This window comes from Pipra filicauda, unplaced genomic scaffold (genome assembly GCF_003945595.2).
Source record: "Pipra filicauda isolate LSUMZ 115617 unplaced genomic scaffold, ASM394559v2 scaffold246_size1145428_pilon, whole genome shotgun sequence".
In the NCBI taxonomy this organism is placed as follows: Eukaryota; Metazoa; Chordata; class Aves; order Passeriformes; family Pipridae; genus Pipra; species Pipra filicauda.
Window position 1 is genome coordinate 955,897 of NW_024104361.1, and position 27,023 is coordinate 982,919.

General features: G+C 41.6%; 1 protein-coding gene across 2 annotated transcripts in view; it reads left to right on the plus strand.

Moving 5' to 3' along the window:
* The window catches only part of IPMK (inositol polyphosphate multikinase), a 43,231-nt gene extending 22,846 nt beyond the window's left edge, over positions 1-20,385 (plus strand). For both annotated transcript variants that reach the window (XM_027720932.2, XM_039381899.1), the window contains exons 4-6: positions 4,212-4,384; positions 12,632-12,713; positions 13,672-20,385. In XM_027720932.2, the coding sequence (XP_027576733.1) occupies positions 4,212-4,384; positions 12,632-12,713; positions 13,672-14,306 (890 nt within the window). In that variant the 3' untranslated portion in view covers positions 14,307-20,385. The remainder of the gene's footprint in view (positions 1-4,211; positions 4,385-12,631; positions 12,714-13,671) is intronic.
* The last annotated feature ends 6,638 nt before the right edge of the window (positions 20,386-27,023 follow it).

Sequence of the window (27,023 nt, forward strand, 5' to 3'; positions counted from 1 at the left end):
AAAAGTAGTTATAAAGATGTAGGAGCCATCTGCTGCCGAGTTTTTTGGGTTTGGCTACTTACTTGTTGCCCATGCTTTTATTTATATTTTTTTTAAGTGACTCTACTGCTGCTCACTTCATACCATTGTCTAATTTGGTTGCCTAACTTAAGAATAGGGTAGATAAGTATAACCCAGTTTCAAATCTTTCTTCATTTGTTATTGTGGGCAGTTGAGGCTTTTCTCTGCTTATTTCTATGTTTTGAGAGATGTCTTCTAAGTTATGAAAAGGAATCAGATGCCTGAAGTGATTTTGTCACTTCTGTCTGCAGTGTGTACTGAATACACTGGCATGTTTTGGTGGTCTTTTGGTTTGTCTCCTTTGGAACTGTAATAAAATATGTAAATAATATGTCAAGGCACATCTTCCTACCACTAGTGAATAGAAGTGGGCAGGGCGATGTCGCTGATAATGTCGGAACGGCCAAAGCGACACGAAAAAAGGTTCCAGCAAAGTTTATTCCAAGAAAAAAGCAGGGACAGCGGGGCTGCTGCGCAGCCCCTTAAGTACAGTTTTTGAACACACGTAATGCACATGGATAGGACAGTTCAAACTTTCACACCAGAATTCTTACAGCTAATAGGTGCATTTTCTAAACTCTACTTTCTCACAACAACTTTGCTCTTTCTCAAAACAGCCCAGTTCTTTCCCACAACAGTCCCGAGCACCTGCTCTTATTTTTCTCTCATGTTGATGTTTTTCCCAACCACTCTCGTTCAAAACAGGTCCTTGTTCTCATGAGACAGTGCTCCTGTTCTCATGAGACAGTGTTCTCTGTTCCCACGGGACAGCTTCTTCAGGATGCATCAGTATGTTGTCAGGATCAGGGCCTCCATTTTCAGTCCTCTCTTTTCAGTCCATCTCAGGGGTATACTTTGATCTGGTCAACATCTATTGCTTCGTCAGTATGTGCCAAGGTGCCGACAGACCCGCTGTCACCCGTGACAGGGCGAGTCTGTGATGAATGATTTATTTAAATCCTCATAATGTATGGTCAGGACTACTGCTAGCAAAGCAAGATACAGAAATCGTTACGAATTCTTCTCTCTTTGAGGTTTTTTAATTTCATCTGAATTTAGATGGCGAATGCATGACTTCCAGAAGTACACTGGGTTAGCAGGGCACTATGTAATAATTTAGAAATTAATTAATTAATTGCTTGAAAAATCTGCAGGTTGTTGTTTAACAAAACAAGAAGAGGAAGAGAGCACCCTAGTTACTTGGGCTCAGGTTCAGACTCAGTGATGCCCTTGAGAAGGACACTTAGGGTCAGAGCCTCAGAGACTCCCAGTGACTTGAAAAGGTAGAGCAGTGATACCTGAAGCTTTACTTCGTTTGCCTTGGTCTTGGTGCTTGGAGATACCACAGTGGTCACTGCTGGAAGTGAGAGTGTTGTGTGTTCTGATACTGTGGGTTTGGGAGCTGTTTCATTAGGCTGTTGAATACAGTGCAACTAAGCACCAAAATATTGCCAACAAACCAGTGTAAACACTTGATCTGTTTTTCTGAAGCTGTGATGAGGGAAAAATAACTCGTTATGATGCTTTATCCGGGGTGGCATTGCTCTGCCCACAAGGCCAGACAGCTTTGTGTGAGCAGAGATGTGTATTGAACAAATGTAAAAGTCCTAATTCTGAGCTAGCAGTTACCTAATGAGAAGGACTTAAATAATTCCAAAAAGTGTGAGAGAGATGAGTAATTTCTGGATAATTCACAGGCTTTGCCAAATAATTAGTATTTCCCAGGGTTAGTATTAGCTATGGAGTTATTTTAATGCTTGATTTTTTAAAAATAGCTATTGTTACATTTTTAGGAGGTCTAGTTTAACAAATCTGAAATGAATAGGGAACTAAGGGGTGACAGATATTTAGGACTTTTAAATATTTGAGAGGTGCTGAACGTTGGCACTGTATGGTTAAAAAGAGGGAATTAGACCAGTGGAGTAGTGGACAGCAGATACCCATGGGTGCTCATGGAAATAGATGTTTTACACTACTATCTATATGGTTATATTTTAGAGCTGATGAAAACATTTTATCTAAATCATTTGTATCATTTGTGGTAACTTGCAATTTGTATAATTTCGTATTTGTAACAGTTTTGAGTCCAGAGTGCTCACAACACGATCCAAAGCATTTTGGGGTTGGTGGTGAAGGACTGCAGCCCTTTTTTAAGATATTTTTGTGTTTACTGTCTTTCTTCACCTCCCATGGCAAACCTGTGGCTCTGTGCTTTTTGAGAGCTAAGTACTGAAAATATTTGAACTTCATTTAGTTTTAGAATGGTGACACAAATCTGTCATTTTCGGTGATTTCTGTAGTATGCGAAAAGGATTGGTGTGAAGGATGACAGATTTTTACAGTTTTTAATAACAGGTAGCTAACAGGTTTTATGGACTCCCCAGGTTTTGGTGGTGGTTCCCCAAAGTCCCACAAAAGCCTTGCTGATATCTGACTGAATTAGACCCCTCTGTATGACAACGGCAAGTAGTAAAAGTGGCACCTGCCTGATACAGAATACACTGCCTGGTGTGGAGAGTATTTGTCCTGCTTCTTCCTTGGGGATATTCACTGAGCAAATACCAAGCATGTTTGCTGCCTGGGGCTCCTCAAAATTAACTACAAGTTATTTAAGCTTGGATGTATTCTGCAGTTGTCGTTAGTGGGTGAGCTAGTCTAAAATGAAACTCCTTTTGCTGTAGATCCTGCAGCCCAATGCAAATTGAAAGCTGATACAGTGAGTTAGTAGAAAAGCGGATTCTTTTTTTTAAATAGTGTATTGATTTGACAGGTTTTCCTGAGAATGACTTTCCCTTGACAAGATGCCTGGTTCCATTCATACATAAAGCAGGCATCTAAGGCTTAAATTAAACCTATTTCAGATCGATAAATACACACTTTGGGAAATTGGAACATTTCATGATGGTGTAAATTGGGACATTTCATGATGGTGATCATGATGGTGTAAAAATTGAAGCTCTCCATAGGCCTTAAAGTAATAAAAGTCCGTGTAATTTCTTTTTCTTAAGAAAGTGTTTCTTCTTATTAGGGGAAATGAAACGTTGCTTGTTCACTTTGTCTTGACCCCGACTGGTTTTGTTACCTGTCTGTACAGCTTTCCAACAAAACACTTTGTGCCTTTGCTCTTTTTAAATTTGAACTGGTTTTGCTTTCTTTGGCAATTTCATTTTAGATCATGCTGCAGGAATGGGGAATAATGCAATGTTTATGTATTTGGGCTACATTAAGTCAAATAAATACATGCACGGAATAGACTGTACTAGAAAGAAAACCAGACTTTAAGTTTGTGCTTGGTGACAGGTGGATTTGAAGAAGCAGATATAAAGAATGAGACCTGTGTTCAGGCTGTGTATTGTCTTGGTGCATGCCATGTCCTGGTGTCCTGGCAAGGGCTGGAGATGGGTGCAGGCATCTCCCAAGCAGAGTCGAACCAGGGAGTTACTGAAGTTCATTTCCTTGTGTTCTGACAGTCAGTGCTGGGGGTCATGCTGGTAATAGCCTCTTACCTGCCCTGGAGGAAAGCATAAGCCATTTTCATGAGGTTTTAGATACCCCTTTAAATCTTCAGGCACTCCAAGTACTTTTGGGGTTTTTTGGTCCAGCCACCCTCCCAAAGGGACTGTCAGAAAGGCATTCATTTAAAGGATTTGAAGAGTTTTCTCCCCAAAAGATGTACCATGAGAAATGAGTACAGATGGGAGTGGGATAAAAAGAAGCAAAATGAGCTGCACTTCAGCCCCTGAAGGGTAGGACTAAATGTTCACTTGGTTTTTAAAATGACAGTAAACACTGTCTGCATTGCAAAACCATCCCTGCAGTAACCTGCATTTGAATGTGCTTAGTAAAGCTCTTTGAGATATGTTACTGAACTAATAAAAGCTACTCACTGATTTTTATCCGGGCAATAATTTGAATTTAAATGCTAGGTTAGCATAAGTTAATTGTATACAATTTTCTAAACAATAAAGCATTTAGAATTTCATACGAACAGAATTTGTGGGTGTCAGTGTTTGGAGACAAATTCGACTCTTAAAAAACTTAAATGATGTTAAGTCTTAAACTGTTCAGCTTCCTCCAAAGGAGCTTGGCTAAAGCTGTGCAATTATTTTGCTCTGACCCATTGTTTACAAAAGTTTTGGTTTTTTTGACAGATACGTATCTAAAACTGGAAGACGTGACCCGTAAGTTTAATAAGCCTTGCATAATGGATGTAAAAATAGGTCAGAAAAGTTATGATCCCTATGCTTCGGTGGAGAAGATACAGCAGCAGGTCAGCAAGTACCCGCTGATGGAAGAGATTGGCTTTTTGGTGCTCGGCATGAGGGTAAGAACTTGTTTTGTCTTCAGTTTCAGCTTGTGCTCAGGCATCTTGTTCTGCACCAGGTACAGGGGCTGGTTTTCCTAGCAAAGGACAGTCCTCCTGTGTTTTACGTAAATGAAGCATTATCTGAATGTGTTGGGAGTACTGGTATTAACTGTTGTGTGAAATCTGTTCCAAAACACTGCCCTGGTTCCCAACAAGTGTTTAACTTGGCCGGGTCCCTTACAGGAAGCTATTTGCAGCCTGGGCACTGTATATGTGTACAAGAGAGGGGCTGGGTATTTAAAACTGAATATAGTTGCAATTAATACTTCACTACCACAGCAGGTATTTAAAATTATCAAGGGTTTTTTTGTGGTTTTGTTTTTTTTTTCTTTTAGGCTTATATCAGAGGTTTACATACTGAACCAGTCATTCTAATAATTTAATAATGAGCTGTATCCTCTCCACATTTTTCATCTTGATGTTCTTTCATAAATATATTTTTTACATATTTTTTCTATTTAGGGAAGAGTAAGTAAGCTCTCAGAGGTGATGCATGTAGCTATAAACAGCTGCTTATGTTCTACATTTTAAAAAGCTTTCCATCAGGAGGAAACCTCTTTTGATGCTTACACACTCAAGGAACAGCTGTGAGGAAAGGTTAGCTGGGCATGGATGAGGCCCTGCAGATGTCTGCACTAATTCTTAATTACTCTTAGAAATACTAAGATTCAGTGTTTGTGTATTGGCTACTTTAAAACTTCATTGTACAGAAAAGCTGTACAGAACATTTGTGGCTTAGTAACAGACGTGTTGATGTCAGTACTGAGTTCCTGATGCAATCCAAAAGTATTTTTTTCTACTGTGATTGGTGCAGAAGTAATTTTCTTTTTGATGTGAGATTTTTGTCTTCCTTCTCACATACACAAAGCCAGGGGTCCTAAAGCTCTGCATCAAGATGCATAAATGGCTGAAGACTTTGATAAGCTTCCTCCTTGCTGTTCAATAGCAACCAGATTGCACCATTGTTTGAGCTATTTCTGATATCTCTGTAATGTTTTGTGTGGAATTGCCTAAGCTCCCAGCCTTAACTCTGCCTTGAGATAAGCTGCTACAGCTATAAATTATAGTGGTCATGTGTAGTAATTATGTAAGCCTGTGAGCAAGAACGTGGGAGTCGACTCAAAAAACAGCCAAACAGTTAGGATGGAAAAGGAAGGTTAGAGATTATAGCTTTGGATTTGATTTGTGTCATTACATAACCTTTCTTATCTCATGTGTAAAACAATGTACTTCATGTCCTTTGTTTTGTGACAGTGCAAAAGAAATGATTGATTGCTTCCGTGGTAGGCTTGTGACTATTGTTTCTAACATGTCAGTTGTTTTTATCTTTGTCCTGTTGCAGAAATTTTTTCAGTCCCCTAATTCAGATTGGATGTGTACTGATGACTCCCCCAAGCAGTGCATTTTTCCATCCAGTGTTTAACTAGATGAGATTTGGTTTTGTGCCTCTGGCACCAAATTGCATGTTGGAAGTTGTTTTCCAAAGAGAATTGAAAAGGTTCCTCCTCCCCTCATGCAACACTCGGCAAAGTCTGAATTCACAAGGCAGTTTCTCTGCCTCTTGATTATGGCCTGTCTGCTTGCTTTATTTTTGCAAGATTCTGGCCATACTATAAAACATTTTCCTGAATGGATATGTACTGCCCAGAACAGCTCACATGGTGGATGAAGTTTGCTCATGTTTGCTGGACAAAACATGGTGTAACATGATTCAGGAATTAGTCCATTCAGTGTTATTTTTAACATGGAAGGGGCTTGCCTCATAAGTTTCTATTTTAGAAGGGCAGGAAAGAGAGGGCTGGGAGAAACAGAATGTAGCTATGGTTTTTCTAGAGCAACTGTGCTCTAAGTTGTCATAAAGAGATAAAAACAACAAAAAGTGTTACAGGTGGGGGTTTTACCCCAAAACTTACTTTTAGAGTGTATTTTTGTCTCAAAAGCTATTGATACAGCTTTTTTTGATGCACTGGTAAATAAGCAATCATCTGTTCATATATCAAATATGTATGGTTTGCCCTTAAAAAGTGAGTCTCCTGTCTGGCACAGCATAGTACATAGTACACAGTTCTGGCATTTGACATGCTAAACTGCTATTCTTACACACTGCATAGACAGAATAAATGTATGGAAATGCATTTAGAAAATAAAGTTACTGAAATAACATTGGCTAAAACCACAATCCCATGTTTAGTGGAGAGGTTCCTTTCTTTAACAGATGCCCCATCCCTGAAAATGTCCAAGGCCAGGTTGGACAGGGCAGCCTGGTCTGGTGGAAGGTGTCCCTGCCCGTGGCAGGGGATTGGAACTGGATTGTCTTTAAGGTCCCTTCAAAACCAGACCATTCTGAGATTCTGTGAGATTGGACATGTTTTGTTATTGCAGTAGTGAGAGTTTAAATATAAGTTGGATGCAATAGCAAAACCACAAATTGTAATATGGTTTCAGTAGTAGACACACATATAGATAAGAAATCTCTTCACAGCACGGGCAGTGTTAAATACAGAGCATTCTGCATGCTGTTGAGCAGAAGCAGAATGTGTGGGCTGTGCTCTCATTTCAGATTCGCAGTCCATTTGGAATCCACAGTTCCCAGTTTCTGCAGGTTTTCTTTTTTTCCAGAAGATCCTGATTGCAATCTATTCCATAATATTTCCGAAACACTTTTTTGAAGCAGTATGACCCATCCTTGACCCCTATTGTTTGTACCTATGAACATGCAGGCAGTAAAGTTTAATAATCAAAGCTGGTTTTAGAAGTGAATTTCCTAATCTACAGCACATGTTTCTGCAGGGTGTTTTCAAACTGACTCTAGCTGAGTCTGCTTTATGAGTTCTTCATGAACTCTTTCTAGTATTGTGGCAAGTTTCATAAGCTCTGATCTGTGAATAGCAAGATTTAGGAAGGGAGGAGTAACAAAGATACTAAATACCAAATCTAGTGTTCAGATTCTTCCACAGTCAAAAATTACCAGAACTAGGTTTTTTACATTTTTAAGTCTAATTCAAGCTTTGATGTTTAAGAAAACGGGAAGACAAAGCAAACCGAAAACTAAAAGCCAAACAAACAAACCACCCCCCAACCAACAAACCTCAAAAAACCCATAGCAATTGAAAGAAACTAGCCAAAAGCTCTGAAAAAAACGCCTCCAAACCCCAGAGCAGATATTTTTTTATTAAATGAAAAGGACGCATGAAAGAAGTGTATTCTAATGAGATGCTTCATGGAAGTTCTGGGAGTCCAAAATTCTGTATTAAGCTATTTTTAAGATGGTTCATGATTGAACTGCAGCGTCGTTGTTTCTTTTATTTAGGAGATTGTTAGTCTGCTTTTTCACTGAATAAATTTCGACATAATTTCAATTCTACAACTTATTTATGTAAGGACTTCACTAAAATGTTATATTGACTGTCAGAGCATTTGGGGGTACACTTAGTCTTTGAAGCACTCTGATTTTGTTATGTGGTTTAACACAAGGACTTGGTATCTTGTATTTTTTATAAGGATATATTTTTTCCTCTTGGTACTGATTGCCATTGAGATGATGAAAGACATGTCAGAATGGGCAGATTATTGTCTAAGCATAGTCTTGGAAACAGGGGAGCAGGGATGCATCCTTCCTGTGCTGAATTTTCAAGGCAGCAGCAATCAGGGATGGGATGTGTGTACTTTCGTCATGTGTGGTCTAGCAACAACAACATAAGTTCAAAAAAACAAAAGTCAAAATTATGGGAGGTGTTGTTTAAATAAATAATTTTGGATAGCTGGGCATGCTCTCAGCAACAGTGATAGTTGACAACATTACTGTAAAGCAGAGATATCAAATAAGAGAATGTATTTTTTTAAAAAAATTTTCCTTTTGTTATTTTTTCTTTAAATCCTTGCTTTACTTCCGTTTTCGGAAAAGAAAAAAAACAAGGCTTGTTGGAGCTCTGTTCAGATCTTTCACTGTGGCAGGTTTATGGGGCCTGCAGAGAACCTGGGGTCACTCAGGCGTGAAGGAAACCTGTGTATTGATATTTGGACAGGCAGAGGTACAGGCAGAGGGTGGCCAGGGGTGTACGTGGGTCTGGGCCTGGTGCTGGAGGTGCCCCCTGCAGATGTGCCTGGGTAAGCCTGCTTACCTCTTGCTTTCAGCTTGGCTCCAGTTTTGGCAGCAGGCTGGGGACTGACATTCAGGTGCCAGTCAGGAGTGTAGAGGTGCTTTGTTGTAAACAGAAACCTCTGTGTAATGTCTGAACATTCGCTCCCTCCTACCTGTACGTGTGTAACATAGGGGTGACTGTTAGGTGTATTTATGGAAAAAACCTGAGGGGTGGGCAGCTCTGTGGGTGCCCAGTGAAGGGCTGGATGCCATGGCATCAGAGCACGGATCTCTAATCTCCGTGTCCTTGCTTAGGACAGCAGATCCCAGGCTGCTGTTGGGGTGGACGTCAGGAGCTCTGCAGGAAGCTGCTTCCCGGGCACCAGCTGGTGCATGGGAATGTCAACAGTGCACACAGGTCCATGCCATGTGTGCCATTGAGTTGGCCTTCACTCCTGCAGGTGCCCTCTGGAGTGCTGTACAAGCCTGCTCAAAACAGGTTGGGGTTATTTTCCTGACTTTCAGTAATGTGGGTTAGTAGATATTTTTTGCAGATGTGAAACAGCTCTGCGAGTTACTGAATAGAGGTTTTTATTTGTGCTAGCAGTATCTCCCCCAAACAGGAAACAATACTCTTAATGTGTATTTAAATTGTACTTTCTGAAAGTCAGGGAGTTGCCACAGTTAAGTGTTTTGAACAGTGTGTATATTTTTCTGCCTCACCATGGAAGTTGGTACTGAATTATCATAATTAACATTACATGACATTTGATACCTATTTTCCTCAGTTTAATATCCTAAAGCTGAAGTCACAAGGTTTCCAAACTGTGTATCTCTGCTGAGACCTCGCGAGGGTTGTGCCTTTTTTAAAGACCTCACTGGACCAACTTTTTATTTTAACTCAAGGTTTTCATCAGTCCAGGAACATCAGATGAACTACTTGTAACTGAAAAAAGGGTATAATAAGCTGTGTGGGCATGCAAGCAGCAATGATCCAACACCTCACAGGGAAACAAAAGCCAAGTGCAGGTTAAGAACATCCAAAGATAATTTCCCTCAACAGGTAATGGTCTGGGTTTTTTGATGTGCTGCCCATACAGAGTCACTGCTACTGCCAGTTGAAATCCTGAACCTGTTAACATACTGGATTCCAGAGCTGTTTGTGCAGTGGGAGCTGCTTGTAGGCACAAGGAGGAGCCTTCACATTGTCAGCCAGAACAGCTCTGATCTCGCATACTAAGAATATATAAAAATGACTGATGAAGCAGGAGGCAGCGTTTTGCAGCTCATAGAGTTTTCTTTGTCTTGCACTCTGCAATGAGCCTCCCTGTGAATAGAGAGCAAACACATAACAAGCTGTGGCATATGGATAAGAAATGAGATTTTCCTGTCTAATAATTTCTTAGCTGTTGGTAAGGATCTGACTTATCGTCGTTCTGACAGAAATGGGCTGGTACAGACAGCGGCAACAACAGGGATACAGAAAAAGCTTGATTCAAAGACAAATATCATTTTGGGAAGGGTTAGTAAAGCAGATTAGCAGTGGTGACAGCGTGAACAAAAGCACAGTGAAGCAAGAGGTCTGTCTAATAGGAAGTTGATATTAGTCTGCTGCTCCTTGTGTTCGAGGGGCAGGTGAGGGTGGAGCAAGAACTGGTGAGAGATTATTTCTGTTTGAGCTTGGGTTTCTGTTCCCTTGCTTTCAGAATGGGGTTTTAATGTATCTGTATTTGAGTGAGGTTTTCCAGAAATGTTTCTTCTAGACTCTTCCCTGCAGTTGAGCAAAGGCTCGAGGCGGTGTTAAGAGACAGCTCTTTAGCTGACATGGAGAACACTTTTGTGATTCCCCAGATCCGTTGTCCTTTAACACCACTGTCTGCAGCCAAGCCTGCTGGTGACTGAGGGTGTTCTGAGTGCATAAGGCAGTTAAATACATACATAAATAAATACTTGTGGTGTGGGTGTGGGACACGGCACTTTATCACTGACCATTTTGTATAGTTAAAAATGCACTGTTAGTGCCAAACATGCACATCTGCCTGGGTGTTTGTAAACTATATAGAAAGACATTTGGGGGAATGGTTTTGTGCAAATTTTGAGGAGAGGTGGGGTGACTTCTTGGGAAACCCAGCTCAGAAGCCCGGGGGCTGAGGTACTGCTTCAGCATTCCTCTGGAAAACAAAATGAGTTTGCAGATCTTAATCAGCATTTTTGAGCTAGTGCCCATGTCGCAAAAACTGTAGCTCCTACGGGAAGAGATAAAGTTCTGGTCCTGGTAAACAAGATGATTTGGTCAGGAACTGCTGCAGTGCTGATGTCTGTGGGAAGCTGCCTCTGGGCTGACTACATGAAAATGTTTAATCTCATTTTACTCATTTTAATCTCAGGAAACAGCTAGTGAGAACTTAGATGTTGTCATCAGACTCTTTATTCTCTTTCTAAACAATATTTTTTTTCTTCATTTTTTATTTAACTGCCTTTGACTTGTAGCTCTTTAAAAGGTTTTTGAAACTCCTCATATGTTTCTGAAAGTTACTTTGGTATCTGAAGTGTTAACATAAGTAATCTTTGAGTTCCTGTGTAGTATGCTGTACTTCTTTCATGTGCTTTGGAAAAAAAACCAGAAAAACCTAAGTGGAGAAAAATTAATGATTTTGTGAACCCAAAATCACATTGGTCAAATGCAGTTTTAGAATAATTCATCTCTGCTTTCTGCATCTCATGGCTTTCTGCAGTTCATACACATCGAGGCCTCAGTTTCTCCAAATATCATAACACTGAAAATAGGGATCATAGCAGTGGGAAGTGTCTCTGCTACCGAGTGAGTTTAAACATTCAGGCTTACAGCTCTTATTTCTTTAGAATAACCAGAATTATTTACTGACCCTTTGCTTCATGGTTGGTGACTTAAATCAGTTTCCACAAACTATGATTTAAGTTCTTTGGGGACTTTGAATTTAATTGCTTCTGTCCTTTTGTCAAAATAAGAGCTGTTTGAGCTATTGAGAGTTCTTCCCAGCTATTTTGCAAAGCAGGAGGTGGGGACCTGTGTATTAATGGATTTGTTGTGGTTGGGATGGGGAGAGAGGTTTTGAGGTGAAGGGCTGCAATGAAAACAGGGAATTCTGTTTTCTTTCTTTATTGTTCCTGTACCACTCCTTTCTTCGTGCTGCTGTTTCACTGTCCTGGACTTCACTTGTTGGCTACAGCAAGGACAAGCCCCCAAAGGGAGGGATCAGGAGCAGGCACTTCACCAGTGTGCCCTGACTTGCTTTCCATGGGATCCTCTCTTTATGGGGGGTGAAGGGAATGGTGTGGCCGGGATGGGTGCCATGGAGTTGGGTGGTCTGAACAAGTGCCAAGCATGAAGTTCCTGCCAGAGAAAACTGCCTGCTTGGTAACACCATTATTTTGGCAAATAAGAATTGTCTACACTCTCATAAACAAATTATACTTGGGCCTATCTGCCTGGCATGTTTCTGCTATGGAAATAATTTCAGTTAGAGAGAAAACTTGTCTACACATAAAACATTTTTGAATTAAGTTCTTAAGCTTGTACAATATGGACAAAACTGTACCTGTGTGAGTTGCCTCCCTTTCAGATGAGAGTTGATGTACTGCTGTCAAGGCTGGAACCCAGCTTTTGCTCAGCTGCTGTCATTTATTCAATGCGACCTCATTTGTGCTGACAATTACAATTTTGGATGGGTTTTGCAAGCTGGGCCTTGGTGGTAATTCTGTTTCGCTCTTGTGCTAATAGTTTTATAGTTCTAAGAACTCAAAATAATTGCGTTGAAATTTTTGCTTGTTGTGTCTTACTGATTTAACATCCACAGTAACACGTGTGGGAGCGTGATAGATTCAGGTCTCATCTTTGATTTGGAAGGCAGGGGCCATATAAAACAGTTCCCTGTGATGGTTACATTGCTGTAGCTTGGAGCCCAAGGGCTGTAGAGAGGGTTTTGGAGAGCACTAGAGGGCAGTGCTGGCCACTGCAAGAAACTTAAAAACTGCGAGGGGTAAACGGTGCCCAGGGTTTTGTGGCCTGTCTGTGAGTCTCTCTTGCTCTGCAGAAATACTGATGTTTCAAAATACCTATGGGGCCTCCTCCTTGCCTCTTTCAGGTGTACCATGTCTCTTCAGACAGCTACGAGACACAAAACCAACACTATGGAAGGAGCTTGACCAAGGAAACAGTAAAGGACGGTAAGGGAATTCAGATGTCAGAATTCAGTGCACTTGGATATTTTTCATTTATTTACTTACTTATAGAACTGTATGAAAAAAGTAGTCCTTGTGTTCCCATTTTAGAAGTCCTTTTTTGTCCTCATGCCAGGTGGGTCTTAAGCTGTTCCCTGTGTAATTTGAGCTACCTGTCAATCTGAAATTAAGAGTGCAGTTGGCTGTAACAGTAGTGCAGACTATAGGAATTTCCTCCTCACGTCTCTTTTACTACTAATAAGGAGGTGATAGTTGTAGAATTCAGGTTTTTTTGCAGCTTTGAAACTATAATGAAATAGAAACCTTTTAAAAGTATTAAATGCTTTTATAATATATTTTTTTTTTATCTCTAGTTGTCTTCTGTGAATATCTAAGTGTCTTTTATATTAGAAAGCTGCTACCAGTGAATCTTTCAGTTCAAGGGACCTTCTCAGTGGAAGTCAGTCCACATGTTGCTCTGCATTAACCATAAATAAAAATGCTGCCACCATATGGCTGTTTGGTGATAATTAATGCAAACTACTTATTACTTGACACCTGTTTATCTGTCCCCCAGCAAAGGACAGAAGGGTGCACACACCAACACACTCATGATAACAAGCTGCTTGAGACTTGTTTATCTGTGGAAAATTTAATGGATTTAACATTTGCCCAAAACTGTCCAGGCACTTACTAAATTACCTGGGGAGCAGGAACCACGTTCTTTTACTGTTTGCTTGATACATTTAGTTCTACTGCTTGGGCTTAGATTGTAAGTAATAGTATACAGCAGGTGAGGTGACTGACGGTATCAGAATTCCTTGGTCCACTTTAGGTTTAGTTAATAATTGCCTGAAAGGAAACTACCTGAGTGCTGTCTGTTCCTTCAAATAAGAACTGTGAAGATTGTTTGTTTTCCTTTCGGAGGTGAAAACAATCCCAAAATGTATCTTATTTCTTGCAGGCATCTCAAAGTTTTTCCACAGTGGGTACTGCTTGAGAAAAGACGTGGTAGCTGCCAGCATTCAGAAGATTGAAAAGATTTTGGAGTGGTTTGAGGGCCAGACGCAACTCAACTTTTATGCAAGCTCGTTGCTTTTTGTCTATGAAGGTTCGTGTCAGGCAACAACTGTGCGGTTGAGTGATGTCACCTTGGTGGAGAAGAGAGGAATGCCCAAAGGCCTGTTATCAGGTGGAGATGTTTTGGAGTGTAATAATAATATTCACGTTATAAATTCTACAGAGAATGGAAAAATTGAAGCCTCTGTAAGTAAAGGCTTGTCCAAATTTTATGCACTTCACAAAAAGTCATGCTCGAAGAGGCACCACAGTCAGCTCTCACTAAAGGTTGAAAACTTGGAGCAAGACAACGTGTGGAAAAGCAGCACGTGCATTGCACAGGAGCACCTGAACGGAAACGTTCTACCCCAACTGGAAAAAGTTTTCTATCACATGCCAGCAGAGACCAAGGAAAGTGCAAACGTTGAAGTCCGAATGATCGATTTTGCTCACGTGTTTCCTAGCAACGCAAAGGATGAGGGCTACATTTATGGTCTGAAAAATCTAATCACAGTACTTCAAAGTATTTTGGATAACTAAATTCTTTGCTATGTTTTTTATCGGGGCCAATGATAAAAGAGCAACAACATGAAGAATTTCTGCACTTGTAATGCTGTATACTGGGTTTGTATTGTTCTATATTTTATTTGTCTTTGTACTTTTGGTAGAAGGGTTTAACTTTTTATAATTTCACTCAGGAAAATAATTGATAGTTAATTAGGGAGTGTGAAAGGATGAAGATACTTGAGATATAAAGCAGGATAGGTAAATGAATAGAATGAAGTGTATGTGGTTGTCTTAAATCCAAGGACAACCAGAAGCAAGGGTTATGTTAGTTCCTATAATGACTTTAGCATAGATGACATTTGCCCACTTAGCCTTGACACTGAGCCGCATCTCCATTAACAAATGTTTAGAAAATAGACTGAAAGCTGTAAGGTAGGTGCAGGATCGATGTCCTCAGCACTGCCTTTGTGTTTACTGTATTTGAATAACTGGAGTAACCCTGCTTGGAGAGAAATCCCATGCTGAGTCAGCAGTCTTGCTTGAAGCATCGAAAAGTGCTTTTCCGTGTCACGGGAAGATATTGCTGTTCTTTCAGCTCTCACGGGGGCCTTTTCTTCCCCCACTGTGGGTGTCTGTAGCCAATGTTCACCACTGATGATCAACCACGTAATTTGTGTTGAGGTGCTAAGAAAATGCTGGAGTAAAATACCATAACAGGCTTAAACTGCACAATTTCTAGAGAAACTGCTAGTTCCTAAGAGAGAGCAAAAGTATGCAAATGCAAAATGTTCCAGCAAGTAATTTGGTTTAGAAGATTAAGTCAGTCTGTTAACGGAGTGTCTGATGCTGTGATTAAGGGAAATGCCTCACTCTGTTGTTCTCATGGCCCTTCTCCAAAAACATTGCTTCAAAAAGCAAACTAATGGAGTAGAGGAACAGAGCGTTCTCAGTAAGCCTACAGAGATCTCTGCTGGCCACCGGCCGCTTGCGTTTTTGCAACAGGCATTTCACGCCTCTGCTGCTGGGGAGCACGGATTGGAGCCATGAGCAGTACAGGCAAAGGACTCTCCTGTGGAGATCGTTGGGCCCTGGAGCCACCAGCTGAGCCACCAGCTGTGCCACCACTTGTGCTAGTGGAGCTGGGGCTCTCCCACCCTGGGCTACAGCTGCCACTGGTTTCTTCTAATGACACACAGGCAAGCTGCGCGATTTGAAAGTTGTCCCGTTTCTTTCTTCTTCATGGGAAAAAAAAAATCGAGCTGTTTTATGGAATACTTGAGGTCAGGATGATGTATCCAAAGCATTTTTGGTTGTGTCTCTTCCGTATGCTGTGCTGCCGTGTGTATACAGTGAGCCGTTTGAAAAGTGGAAACGGCCGAGCCTTGCCATCTGTAGAGCAAGATTTTAATGCTTAAAGCAAAGCCCCGGGATGAAAATGTTTTAGAATGGTCCTTGGAAACGTATGTCTTTTCCACGTGGGCTTACCGTGACCCTGTGACCTTGCTGCTCTCTCTGTACAACGTTCTGCAGTGTGCACTCAGCTGTGTACATGTCTCGGCAAGTTCTTCATTTCACACCTGTGATCTATATGAGAAAGAAACACATAGTTTTTCAAGCAGATATGCTGTTTTAAATAAAGCTGAAATTTTATCTGAGAACTTGGGTTGATTGAAGAAACAGGGTATTACTGTGTGTAGAACTACATTGTTTTAACTTCAGAGCTCATTTTGGCCAGAGCGTTCAAGAATGAAACCAACTATTAGTAACAATGTTTTTGAAGTGTGGGAGCTGTACAGGAATATGCCAGCACTGCAATATCTGAAAGGTTATGGCCTGGTTTTGTCCCACTTCAAGCTGCCACTTGGACATCACCACAGCAGACACCTGCTGCTCGTAAGATGCCGGTGTGCCAGGTGCCAGTGAGAAGAAAAACACACAATGCCCACCCTGCCTGCACAAGGCTTGGCCTGTGCATGCCACAGCATGGGCAGCCAGGGCCCAGCACTCACCTTTCGTCAGCAGAAATGGCTCTAGGTTCTCATTCAGGCTCTCCTCATTGTCTAGCACAAATTTGAGGATTGATGCCAGCTCAGCCTGTGTCAGAGGAGCCATGGGGTCAGCAGCTCTGCTGCAGCTCACAGGAAGCAACCACAGCAGACTTGGGGCAGCAGGCAGCTCCCTTGCCTACCCATGCTGGTGCCCACACTCGCTGCCACAAGCCTTTGACAGACCAAAAACACCGGTGAGCACTGCAGTACCCACTCCACACTGTCTTTTAAGGGGACCCAGAATAGGAGGGCAGGTCTCAGAGCACCCCCTGAAAGCCACCGCTGCTCCTGCTGCACCCCAAGGGAGGGAACCCCAGAGGGATTACCAGGGTCTTGTAGTCAAACTCATTCCAGTCACCAGGGCTCTTGCAGCTCATAGAGGTGTGATACAGGAGCAGCACAGCCACCTGAGCAAGGCAGGTAAAGTGTCACTGACCCCACATTGGTGCCAGCCAGGACTAAAGCATGCCACACAGTTACCTTGGCCAGAGCCAACTCCTCTCCATCCACCAGCTTCTGTTGCAGAGACCAGGTTCTCTGCAGCCAATTTGTGCCTGCAGTGCTCTGCAACAAGAAGCAGGATTCCCAGTCGCGCAGGATTCCCAGTCGCGCAGGAGCTGCTGGGCACGCTGCCCGCCCGTGGCACGTGGCCATCCCCGAGGTGACACTCAGGGGCAGGGGGGCACTGTGATCCATCCCCAAGCACAAGGGGCCAAGGGCAGGCTGGGCTCTGGAGCTGAGGACCCCAGTGTTCAGCCTTGGCCGTTAACGCTGACTGGCTTTTATTACCCTCCCTGGAACTCCACTCTAAATCTCAGCCCCCCCAGCTTGGCATCTCTCCCCCACCACCAGCACAGAGTCCCACCTCTACAAGGTGCTGTTTTTGAGGTGTGCAGAGGAGGGGCAGTATCATTTTGTTGACAATTTCATGTGAATTATGGTGAAGGCTGAGGGGAAAGTACAAGAAAGAAAGGGACTTTTTTTTTTCTACCTGGTATTTCTCTTGCACCATATAGTTATAGTGTATTTCCAAATCTCTGTGAATTAATTTAAGCCATATTCTAGAAAGAGTTTGTGGGTTTGTTTGCTTTGACGCTGATTTCTCTGTTATGATTTCGTTGTTCTGTTCCATAACACTAGAGTACTCCAGGCTTAAGTGGCCTTGTATGATAAATTTACAAGGTTTTATAGAAAATATGGGCAACATCATAATTTTTGTCCTCAGTAATTCATCTCTTCTGGATTTTAATCCATTTTGTGCCAGAGAAATCAGACATTTGCCTCAAAGAAGTCAGTTATTAGAAAATTATCTGTATGCTCTTGGTATCACGCACTGTCCTGTCTCTGCTTTAAGATATACTTCCTCAGTGTTTGAATGCTCTTTAATTATGGATTGTTTTGTTGGCTATGGCAGTGTTTGTAATGCACCTGGAATATTGTCAACCTGTCAGAATATTTTGAATAAAAAAATAATTTTATCATGGTGTTTGTACCGGTAGTTATTATGAATGTATTTCTGTTAATTTAAAATGTAGCTTGAGAGACAATAGTATTTTTTTGTTGGAAGTTCTGTAAATAAAGCTTACAGTAGAGGTGTTGGAGCATAGTACCAGCTGTGAGTCTTAAGCCTGCAAAGCCCTTATATTGACATTGTTGTTGCACATTTTAGACTTGGTGGCTCTGGTGTCTTGTATCTGATCCGATTGTTTTCAGTTACAGTTGGAGATGTATTCACAGAAATCATTCAACAGAATATGGAATTAATCAGAAGATGAAGAGGGAGACACTGGTCACTGAGCTGGTATACTGCCATCAATCTCCCTTTTGTTCTCTGGCTGAAGTGTACAGGACAGGCAACTGTTCTGTGGAAATCTTCATGGGAATGGTAACAAGGCTTGTAGGTATTTCTGTCCCATAAAATGGAGGGTTGGTCCCTGCCCTAGACTGGTGTGGTGTAGCTGGGTGCTGGGGATGCTGAGGAAACCTGTCATTTGATTTTAAGCAATAAGACTTGGGTTTGGCAAAGCTGACTGTCAAAAGGGAAGACTCATGCAGCATTGTCACTCTTGGACTCTGAGAATATATGCTTTTGAAGCCTTTCTACCTAGGTGACATGAGAAGTGTGTATAGGCTTACTTAAGGAGAGCTTGATTTGTATAAAGTTTTATAAAAAAGTATATACATATATGGTATTTTTGGATTTGGGTGAAATTTGTTGCAGAAATTACATTGGAATTTATTATATCGCTATGAAATGTTTAAAATATTTTAATCAATTTGTTTTATGAACTAAACTGGAGACTTTGCTTGTAGTTGTGATTCTCATGAAACTTGTACTGGTTTTTTTCCTACTGTAATGCATAGCCAGCGTTCTTTTCCACAACCTCACAATTTTATGGAGAACTTTTAAAGTACTCAGTAGATTAGGAAATCACTAATTTCCAGTAATTTGATTAACAGAGTGCATATGTTCTTGAAATATTTCAGTGCACATGATATTTTAAGTAATGTTAATATGTTACACACCTAGAGACCCTGTAAAACTTCCTCCCCTGCATAGAGCTCCTGATTGTGCAGAGTTTAAAATGGGCCTTTTCAGGTGTAACAGCAGCAGCGGTGAAGGGAAGGCATCACCTACGCTGGCCATGTCAGGTGTGCAGGGGTGTTGACAGCCTGAACCTAAAATCATTGGAATTACTTGCTCTCTTCATGATGTGAAGAACTGTCAAATGTAGGAAGCATCCACATCTGCTGTTTAAAGTTATGAATACCTGTTCATCCCTCCTCATTTCTTCTGGTTTTTTTTTTTTTTTTCCTCAAGTGAGCTTTCCTCCTGAGTGCCTTCTTTGCCCTTGCCCTTCTACCTTCTGTAGCATCAGGGTGGAATATTTTAATGGAAATTCTTATTTCCTGAAGAGCTTGTGCCCCATAACTGCTCTTAAAGTGCCGATATTTCAAAACACCGTTGAAATGCCTCAGATACTGCGTGAATGCCCACTCCTCTGAAAGAGGAGGAGTGGGTGCTGGTGGGAGATGACAGTGGGAGGTGGGAGTGGATGCTGGTGGGGATGCTTCGAAACATCTTTACCTGGGGTTTGAAGAGGACATTTTGAGGGCAAGGTGAGTGACAGTGGAACTGCATGGAGTTTTCCTTCCCTTCCTGCAGGTAGTGTTGAGCTTTGGAGCGGGGAATGGGGAGAGTTCCTAAGGAGGACTGAGCAGGTGTCTTGCAGGGAGGATATGCTGTGCATATTGCTTGGGTTACAGTAGGATGTGATCTGGCAAGTGCTTTCATCTCCATAGCCACAGGCCAAATCCTGCCTATCCTTCACGTTCACAGCAGTGTGCAATGGATGCTGCAGAAGAAGATTATCATCCAGAGGGCAAATGTGTTTGAAAGGGGAAAATTAACAAAGCTAAAGGTTGTACAGCAGAAAACATGTTTGAGTAAGTATCTTTTACTCTGGTCTCATTTAGTGGATGTGGGCCCTGTGGATTTGGAGTTTGTTACATGATATTTAGTAGCAGATGGTCAGAACAAAGGTATTTCAAAACCGCCTTAGTTTGAATTCTGGACATTGGTTCAGTTACTTTATTTTTTTTTTAGAAAGTGACCTATGAAGTAGCTTCCAAATACAATGTGTGTCACATCTGATTCTAAATGAAACTAGAGTGCACAAAGGCACTTTAATCCTCTGGGAACTGTACTGGAAAGTAGATGAAAGCATGTGAAACTGCACCTGATGCTGTGTTGTTAATTGTTTTTAAACTCTTAAAATTCTACATGCTTGATGGATGAATGTATCTAGTCTAGTCTGGTCTCAGTTTCTTTGATTCAAGTGTCTAAAGCCACCCTCAATCTTCTCTAATCTGTATATGTTTGTAATTTCATTTGCTGTTTTCTGCCATTCTTGGACCATAGGAGGTATTGTTAGTATTACCTGTGTTTATTTTATAGAACATTGTACTATGCTATCTACCAACTTTTGTAACTTAAGAAGTGATATTTGGGGTCATTCTAATAGCTGTATATTTGGCAAATTATTAAAATTTTCTGCAAGTGACTTGCAAGTATAATTGGTTTCTTTTTAATACAGGAAGATTGTTGAGAAAAAGCTTTCCTGAATATACATGCACCCTCTCTCCCTCTTTCTGTCCCTCTTTCTCTCCCTCTTTTTCTCTTTTTCTCTTTTTCTCTTTTCTCTTTTTCTCTCTCTCTTTCTCTCTCTCTCTCTCTCTTTCTCTCTTTCTCTCTCTTTCTCTCTTTCTCTCTTTCTCTCTTTCTCTCTTTCTCTCTTTCTCTCTCTCTTTCTCTCTTTCTCTCTTTCTCTCTTTCTCTCTTTCTTTCTCTTTCTCTCTTTCTCTCTCTTTCTCTCTTTCTCTCTTTCTCTCTCTCTTTCTCTCTTTCTCTCTTTCTCTCTTTCTCTCTCTTTCTCTCTCTCTTTCTCTCTTTCTTTCTCTTTCTCTCTTTCTCTTTCTCTCTCTCTGTCTTTCTCCTCTTTTTTGTGCACTCTATAATGGGTATTTCCATTGGATTTCCCAGGTTTGCTTTACCATCATATTTTTGTGACAGCATCCATTGCCATTTTTTGTTGGGAATACCTGCTTGTATACAAGAGTCATCTCTATAAAATTAAAAAAAAAAATCTGTACACCATAAAGCCCCCAGTACATAACTTGTTTTTTGAACAAAACCCCTCTCTCCTTGTAGGAGGTACTTCTCTGAATGAAAAGAGTATTGGAGAAGACAAAGCCATCCCTCTAATTGGGACACAGGGAAAAATAATCATAAATTTGAGACAAGTCAGGGCTCAATGAACACGTAGAAAATGGCAGTTTTCCTCCAGAAGGATCAAACCTGCAGGTTCTCTTTAATGTTTGATTGAAAGTCGTGAAAACTGCAGCTTAAGGGTTTTGGGGCTGACTTGATTTTTCTCCTTGTCCTTTCATTTGTTGCTTCGCAGCTGTGAGTGAAAATGAAATTAAACAACTGATGGGCATCATGGTTGTAATTGCATTGGAATGTTTGGTGACAATTAATAGTTATTTTCAGATAAGGGGTACTTAAGCACTATGCCTGCATTTACTTTGGGGTATAGAGCATAGCACTCATATTTTACATAAAGTTTTGAGTAAATGAATTAAATTCTCTATGCAGGGCATCTGTATCTAAAATTCCCATAATCCTTTAAATTTATCCTGGAAAACATTTAACAGGGCCACTAGAGGCTGTGTATGTTGTTGATTACAAGCTGTTTTGCATCCACCATCAGGTCCTGAATTCTGAAAGCCTGCAGGAATTGCCTTACTGCTTCATCGTAAGTTGGTTTGGAGGGGTGGGGTGGTGTTTGTTGAGTTTTTGGGGTTTTTTTTTGGTTTTGAATGTGTTGTCTTGCTCGTATACCAAAAGCTTTCTAAATGTGTTCAGTAGTCTTAAGTACTGTCCCATGGCTCTGCACAGCCTTCCTTCTCATGCTCCGGAATTGAGGAAATATGGAAAACTGGGGGTGAGGCTGTAACTGGCCAAAAGCACAGTTTCGTGAGGATCTAGCTTTGAGTTTTAGAATTAAGAAATGAGTAGTGTTATATATTGAAGAATCTTCTAAAAAAGAAAAATCCCCATTTCCTTGGTTTAAAGTGAAGGAGGAATGTAGGGAATTGGCTATAGAACACGGCTTGCCTAGGCCGTGAGAAAATCTGAGATAGCAGAGCTACAGTGTCTTTGTGCCTGCTAGTTGGCTGGTAAACAGGTCGTTGTGATTAGCAAAACAAAAAGCAACTGAGAACCACCTGTGTCAACAAAGGAAGGGAGTGAGAGACAGAATTAACATCTAAGTGTCAACGATGTTAAGGAGTAAAGGATGAGATCAACGTTTAAGCAGAGCCAATAATGAGCTTAGCCTTTGCAATATGTATGAACTAATTATAAAGCATATATTAAGCTGTTAGCAATGATCAATAAACGAAGCTTGCTGATTCTCATATTGAGGGTCCCTTTCTTCCCTCGTTACGACAGAGGAATCGTGCTCCTTCGTTGCCGTTTCCCATCACTTGTCGGCGGGGTGTCACCCAGCTGGGGTCACCCTGTTGTCAGGGGGTAACCCTGTCTCTCTGCTGTCCCCTTCCTTATGCACACATGCATGTTTGAATAGCTGCACAGTGAAACGTGTCAGGGCAGCTGATGTGGCTGAGAACTGCCTCAGACAAAAAAAAATATGCCATATGGGGAGGTGTGTTTCACTGGAATCCCATCTGATACATAAATTACTAATTTTCTGCCGTCCTGGCTTCCTCAACCTTGGCTCGTTTTGAGGGAGACGAGTGCCTCTTTTGGGCAGTGGAGGCAATAAAAGACTGGGGCTGTAGAATGGGAATGGGTGTTAAAGAATCCATTCAGTGCAAGTAGCAGGAGCCGACAACCCCCAGACTTTTCCAATGCTTAGACTGTGAGGGGATAAAAGCCCAGGGGTTCCTTTGTTCCGGGTCCCTCCTTGGAGGAACCAGCTTGAGCTGTTATTTTGTTATTTAGTTATTGCATCATTATTAAATTATCTTAAGGATATGGACATCTGAGACTCTGCTCTGGGAAACCTGGGGTGGAGGTGGTGAGGAAACCTGGTCTGACTGTGTGAGTGTGGGGGGAGCAGCTGCAAAGGGGCCTCGGTTCCAGCTCAGGTGGTGTGAGAGTGACTGCCAGAGCTGCTCCTGGATGGTCAGACAGGGATGTTTCCTCAACAATGGGGTTGTTAGAGAGCCATTAATATCAGACATTTCATCTCCTGTTACTGCTCTGCTGTCTTTGCTTGTACTTTTCATCCTTCTTGCCATCCCCAAATGTAGACTTCCTCTAAAAGTAACTTAGTGTAATTTGTGATTGAAGTCAGCACATGATTTGAGGGTAAATTTCATCTAGAATATGAAGTGTAAAATACCTGCTGTATATACACATTTTCCTCTGGCCGATTCTACACTTACTTTGACCTTGAGCTGAGAAAATAAATCCACCTGTGTATTGTGTAGTGTATCTGAAGGGGCCTCCTGCCCCGGATGTCATTGCTGCCCTGGATGTGCCCGTTGCTGGTGGGGATTAGTGTCGGCACAAACTTTTTGGTTGACTAAATATAAGGAGAAACTGAGTGTAGCCCATTTCCCCACAGCTTTATAAGCTTTGCAATGTGGCTAGCAATAAAAACTTGATTTTGTTGGCAGATTCAGTGGATATAAATTGGGCCAGCAGATGGGAGCTGTCTAATAGGTACTGTGCCAAAGTACCAATTTTTGCAAAGTTACTTCTTAAAGGAAAAGCCAGAAGCAAACCAGGAATAGCTACAAAGAAAATGCTGACAAGCTGGGCTTTGGGCAATATGAACCTTTTGTTCTCAAATACTCTAATACCCAAATACTGGTGTCTTGTCTAGGATATGCCCTTGGGCTTCCCCAATACCTGTTCATGTATGTTTGTGGATAGGAAGGATTAATTCCTGAAAAACATCACTTTCAGTAGCAATCAAAAGCCTTTGGGATTTTGTATTGGATTTCTCTTCAAGCAGAAAACAGTGTTATGCTACAATAAAAGCAATGGTCCTTCACTGAATATAGTCGAATTCTAGTTTGAATACTTAAGTGTGGTTTCAAAATACTGATGGAAAGCAGAGCAGGCTGGGCCCTCCTGGAGGATCAGACAGCCTTCTGATAGGTCTTGCTCTGTTTAAATCTCACTGTGGTCTCACCCGTGGATGGTGCATCTCCTGAGACACTTCTCAGGTCACCCAGTGCGCGTTTCATCTCCAGCTCAGGCTGGTGGAGCATCTGCCTCCTTCCTCCTCTGCCTGTGCCACAAAATGCTGAGCTCAGGCACTCCCTATCCTCTTTCCAAGTTTTATTCCAAGTTCTTTACTGTTTTGGGTTTTTTTTTTTGTTGTTGTTTGTATGTATGTTTCTTGGTTTTTGTTTTGTTTTCCTTTTAAATCCCATCTGGAAAATTCCCCCCCCCCAAAAAAAGGCAGTATTTTTCACCTGTGCCATGTGATGCTCAGGAGGGTAGGCAGCTTTGGTTATCAAAGCCCAGCCCACTTCCAGCAGCACACTGCTCTCCTTAGCGTGTAACAAAAATCCAGAATAACCCATTACAGTACAGTTTTTGCCATGGGCTGAAGTAATAGTTATTAATACTGAGTTGTACAACTTTCTTCATAAAGAAAAACAATGTTCTTGTGAATAAACAGCATGGCCTCAGGCTGCCTGCTTTCTTCTCTTTTAAATCTGATTTTTACTAAACTTGAATATCAAAACCGTAATTTAAAAATTAAGTAAGAGACATATCATAATGGCTTTTTATCAGTTAAACTGTTCTGTGGTCTGTGTGAGGAAAATGACAGCAGTGTAAAGGTTATATGCACACGGGTACCCCCAAAATATCAGGCAGTGGGAAGATTTTGGTGAATTTATTTTCAAAAGTTGAGAACACTTAATATCCTTGTACAAGAGCTGCACTGGACCTAAGAAAGACATGCCTTCTGTTCTTAGGGCTTTTATCATCCCCAGCCCTCCTGCTTCGGGGCCTTCAAACATGCCTGCAAGAACTTACCTTCTCTTGTGTCAGCTCCTCTGGAATTCAGGAGGAGAAAACATCTAAAACTGTCTCTGGGAAAGATACCTTTTTCCAGGCAGGAAAGCTGTCTTAAGTGAAAAGAACTCATCTCCTTGTAAAAACTCTTCTGGAAGGTTTTTCTGTATTTACAAGCAGTAAAATGGAAAAAGGGCAATCCAGGCATCAAAGCAATAGTTACTGTTTGTCTGGGTCAAGGGCTGCATTTTGATGAGTTTGGAATTATCATTGGAGCGCTGGGCAGCTCGCACAAGCACTTCTCTTTCCTTTGTGGTGTTTAACAAATGAAACCAAAACCATGGCCCATACATATCTTTTGATATCCTTAAAACTAATCAAAACACATATAACAGGGTTTTTCAGTCTAATTAAAGCCCAACAGCTCAGGTTGCTGAAACAACCTGAAGGTTTTCAGCATCTTAGCTCGAGCTATCTCTGAAATCCTGGAGCTGACATACGTAAAGTTAGTGCTAATGGCAGTTTCTAAGTTTGACCCAAGCTTAGCATTTGCTTGCCCATACCTGAAAGGAATATAACTGCAAAGCCTTGACTTGTGTTAGACCTTCATGCAGGCCTTGAAGGAGAGGTACCCTTGGGGAATGTAAAATGTATTCTTTTTAGGGCCGACAGTCCTTTGTTCAGCGGCCTTTTCAGCTGAATTGTGCAGTGGGAGAAGTAGGCAAGTGTCCAGTGCTGCATTTCCCCTGCACTCCTCCTCAGTCAGGGCTCCTGCAGAATTCAGCCCATTGACTGGAACCACACACTGGCATTTAATCAGCTGGAATTGGCAACTTCTCCTTACCCTGCCTGAAAGCTTTTTAGGTCCATTTTCAACATTGGTACTCCAACATTTGAAGCAAGGAGGCTCCAGGTCTCTCCCCCAGAATGGTGGTGCCCTTTGGGAGGCTGTTAACCAGCCTGGCTTTGTCACAGCCTCAGCTTTCACATCCACTTGGAGCATGACTGTTTTAACACTATTAAGCACCAGTGTTTTAACACCATTAAAACTCTGCCTGGAGAAGTAAAATGATTAATTGTTTGGTCCACGAAAGTTGGCGTGCCTCTAGGAAAATAGGAGAGACACAGATATCCTGAGCATGCCCTTGATTTTTGCTTCTTTGCTTCAAGCCTTTCTCCTCACCTGGTACTTAGCAGTACAAAAGCAGCTGTGCTGCATGTTGGAGCAGTCAACAGGACAGCCACCAAGAAGAGAATCAAGAGGTATTTATAATGCAAAACTTTTTTGCCAAGCAGGAAAGGAAGGTTCCACTTTTAGTCCTCAGTTATTCATAGCTTTGTCTAAATGGAAGTAGCTACCAGGGCATAGAACCCCAGGCAGAATAGACAATCAGTTAAAGAAAGGGCAGGGAGAGAGAACCAGGCTGAAGAAGAGGAATGCATTTGAAAGGAACTGGGAGTTCTCCCTTAAAGAAAAGTGCGTAGAAATAAAAGAAGTTTAACAAAAAGAAGAGTTTGTTGCTATGTGGAACACCAGAATAATGGGCTGGTAGTAGAAATTGCTGATTTCATCACAGTAAAGTAGAGCCTGAGAATTGCAGAAGGGCTCCCTTAACATCACCTATGTTATCCTTAAATCCCAATGCAGGATCTCCGTGCAAGGCCACTGCAGGTATCCCATGTGACTCTTAATAAAGTGGAAAACTGAATTCAGTTTTTGCACTAAAGTGGCCTTATCATTTGGTACAGAAAATTGGAGCTGTTGCATTTTGGTTGGTATTGGTTCGGTCTGCTTTTCTTGGGACCTGAATTGGGGCTTTCCTCTTGGAGTACAAGTTGCACACCACACCCCTTCCTACAGAGTACTGCCAAATACCCTCCCAGTCTGCAGGCTGATACAGTGGTCCGTAGCATCTGCTACAAGTTATATTTCTTCCATGCCTCAATAGGAGTATCCTGTGTGTTTGTGGCCAGTGTCCTGAATTCTGGTCCTATTTTGGCTCCGTGTCCCTCAGTTTGTCTGGTTCCAGTGACCTTTCCGAGATTCTTCTCTTGCTTCAGGGTTTTTTTTTCTCTTTCCCTGCCTTGCCTTTAGCAGGAGCTAAAGTCACCACCAACAGACAGTGTTGAATTCTA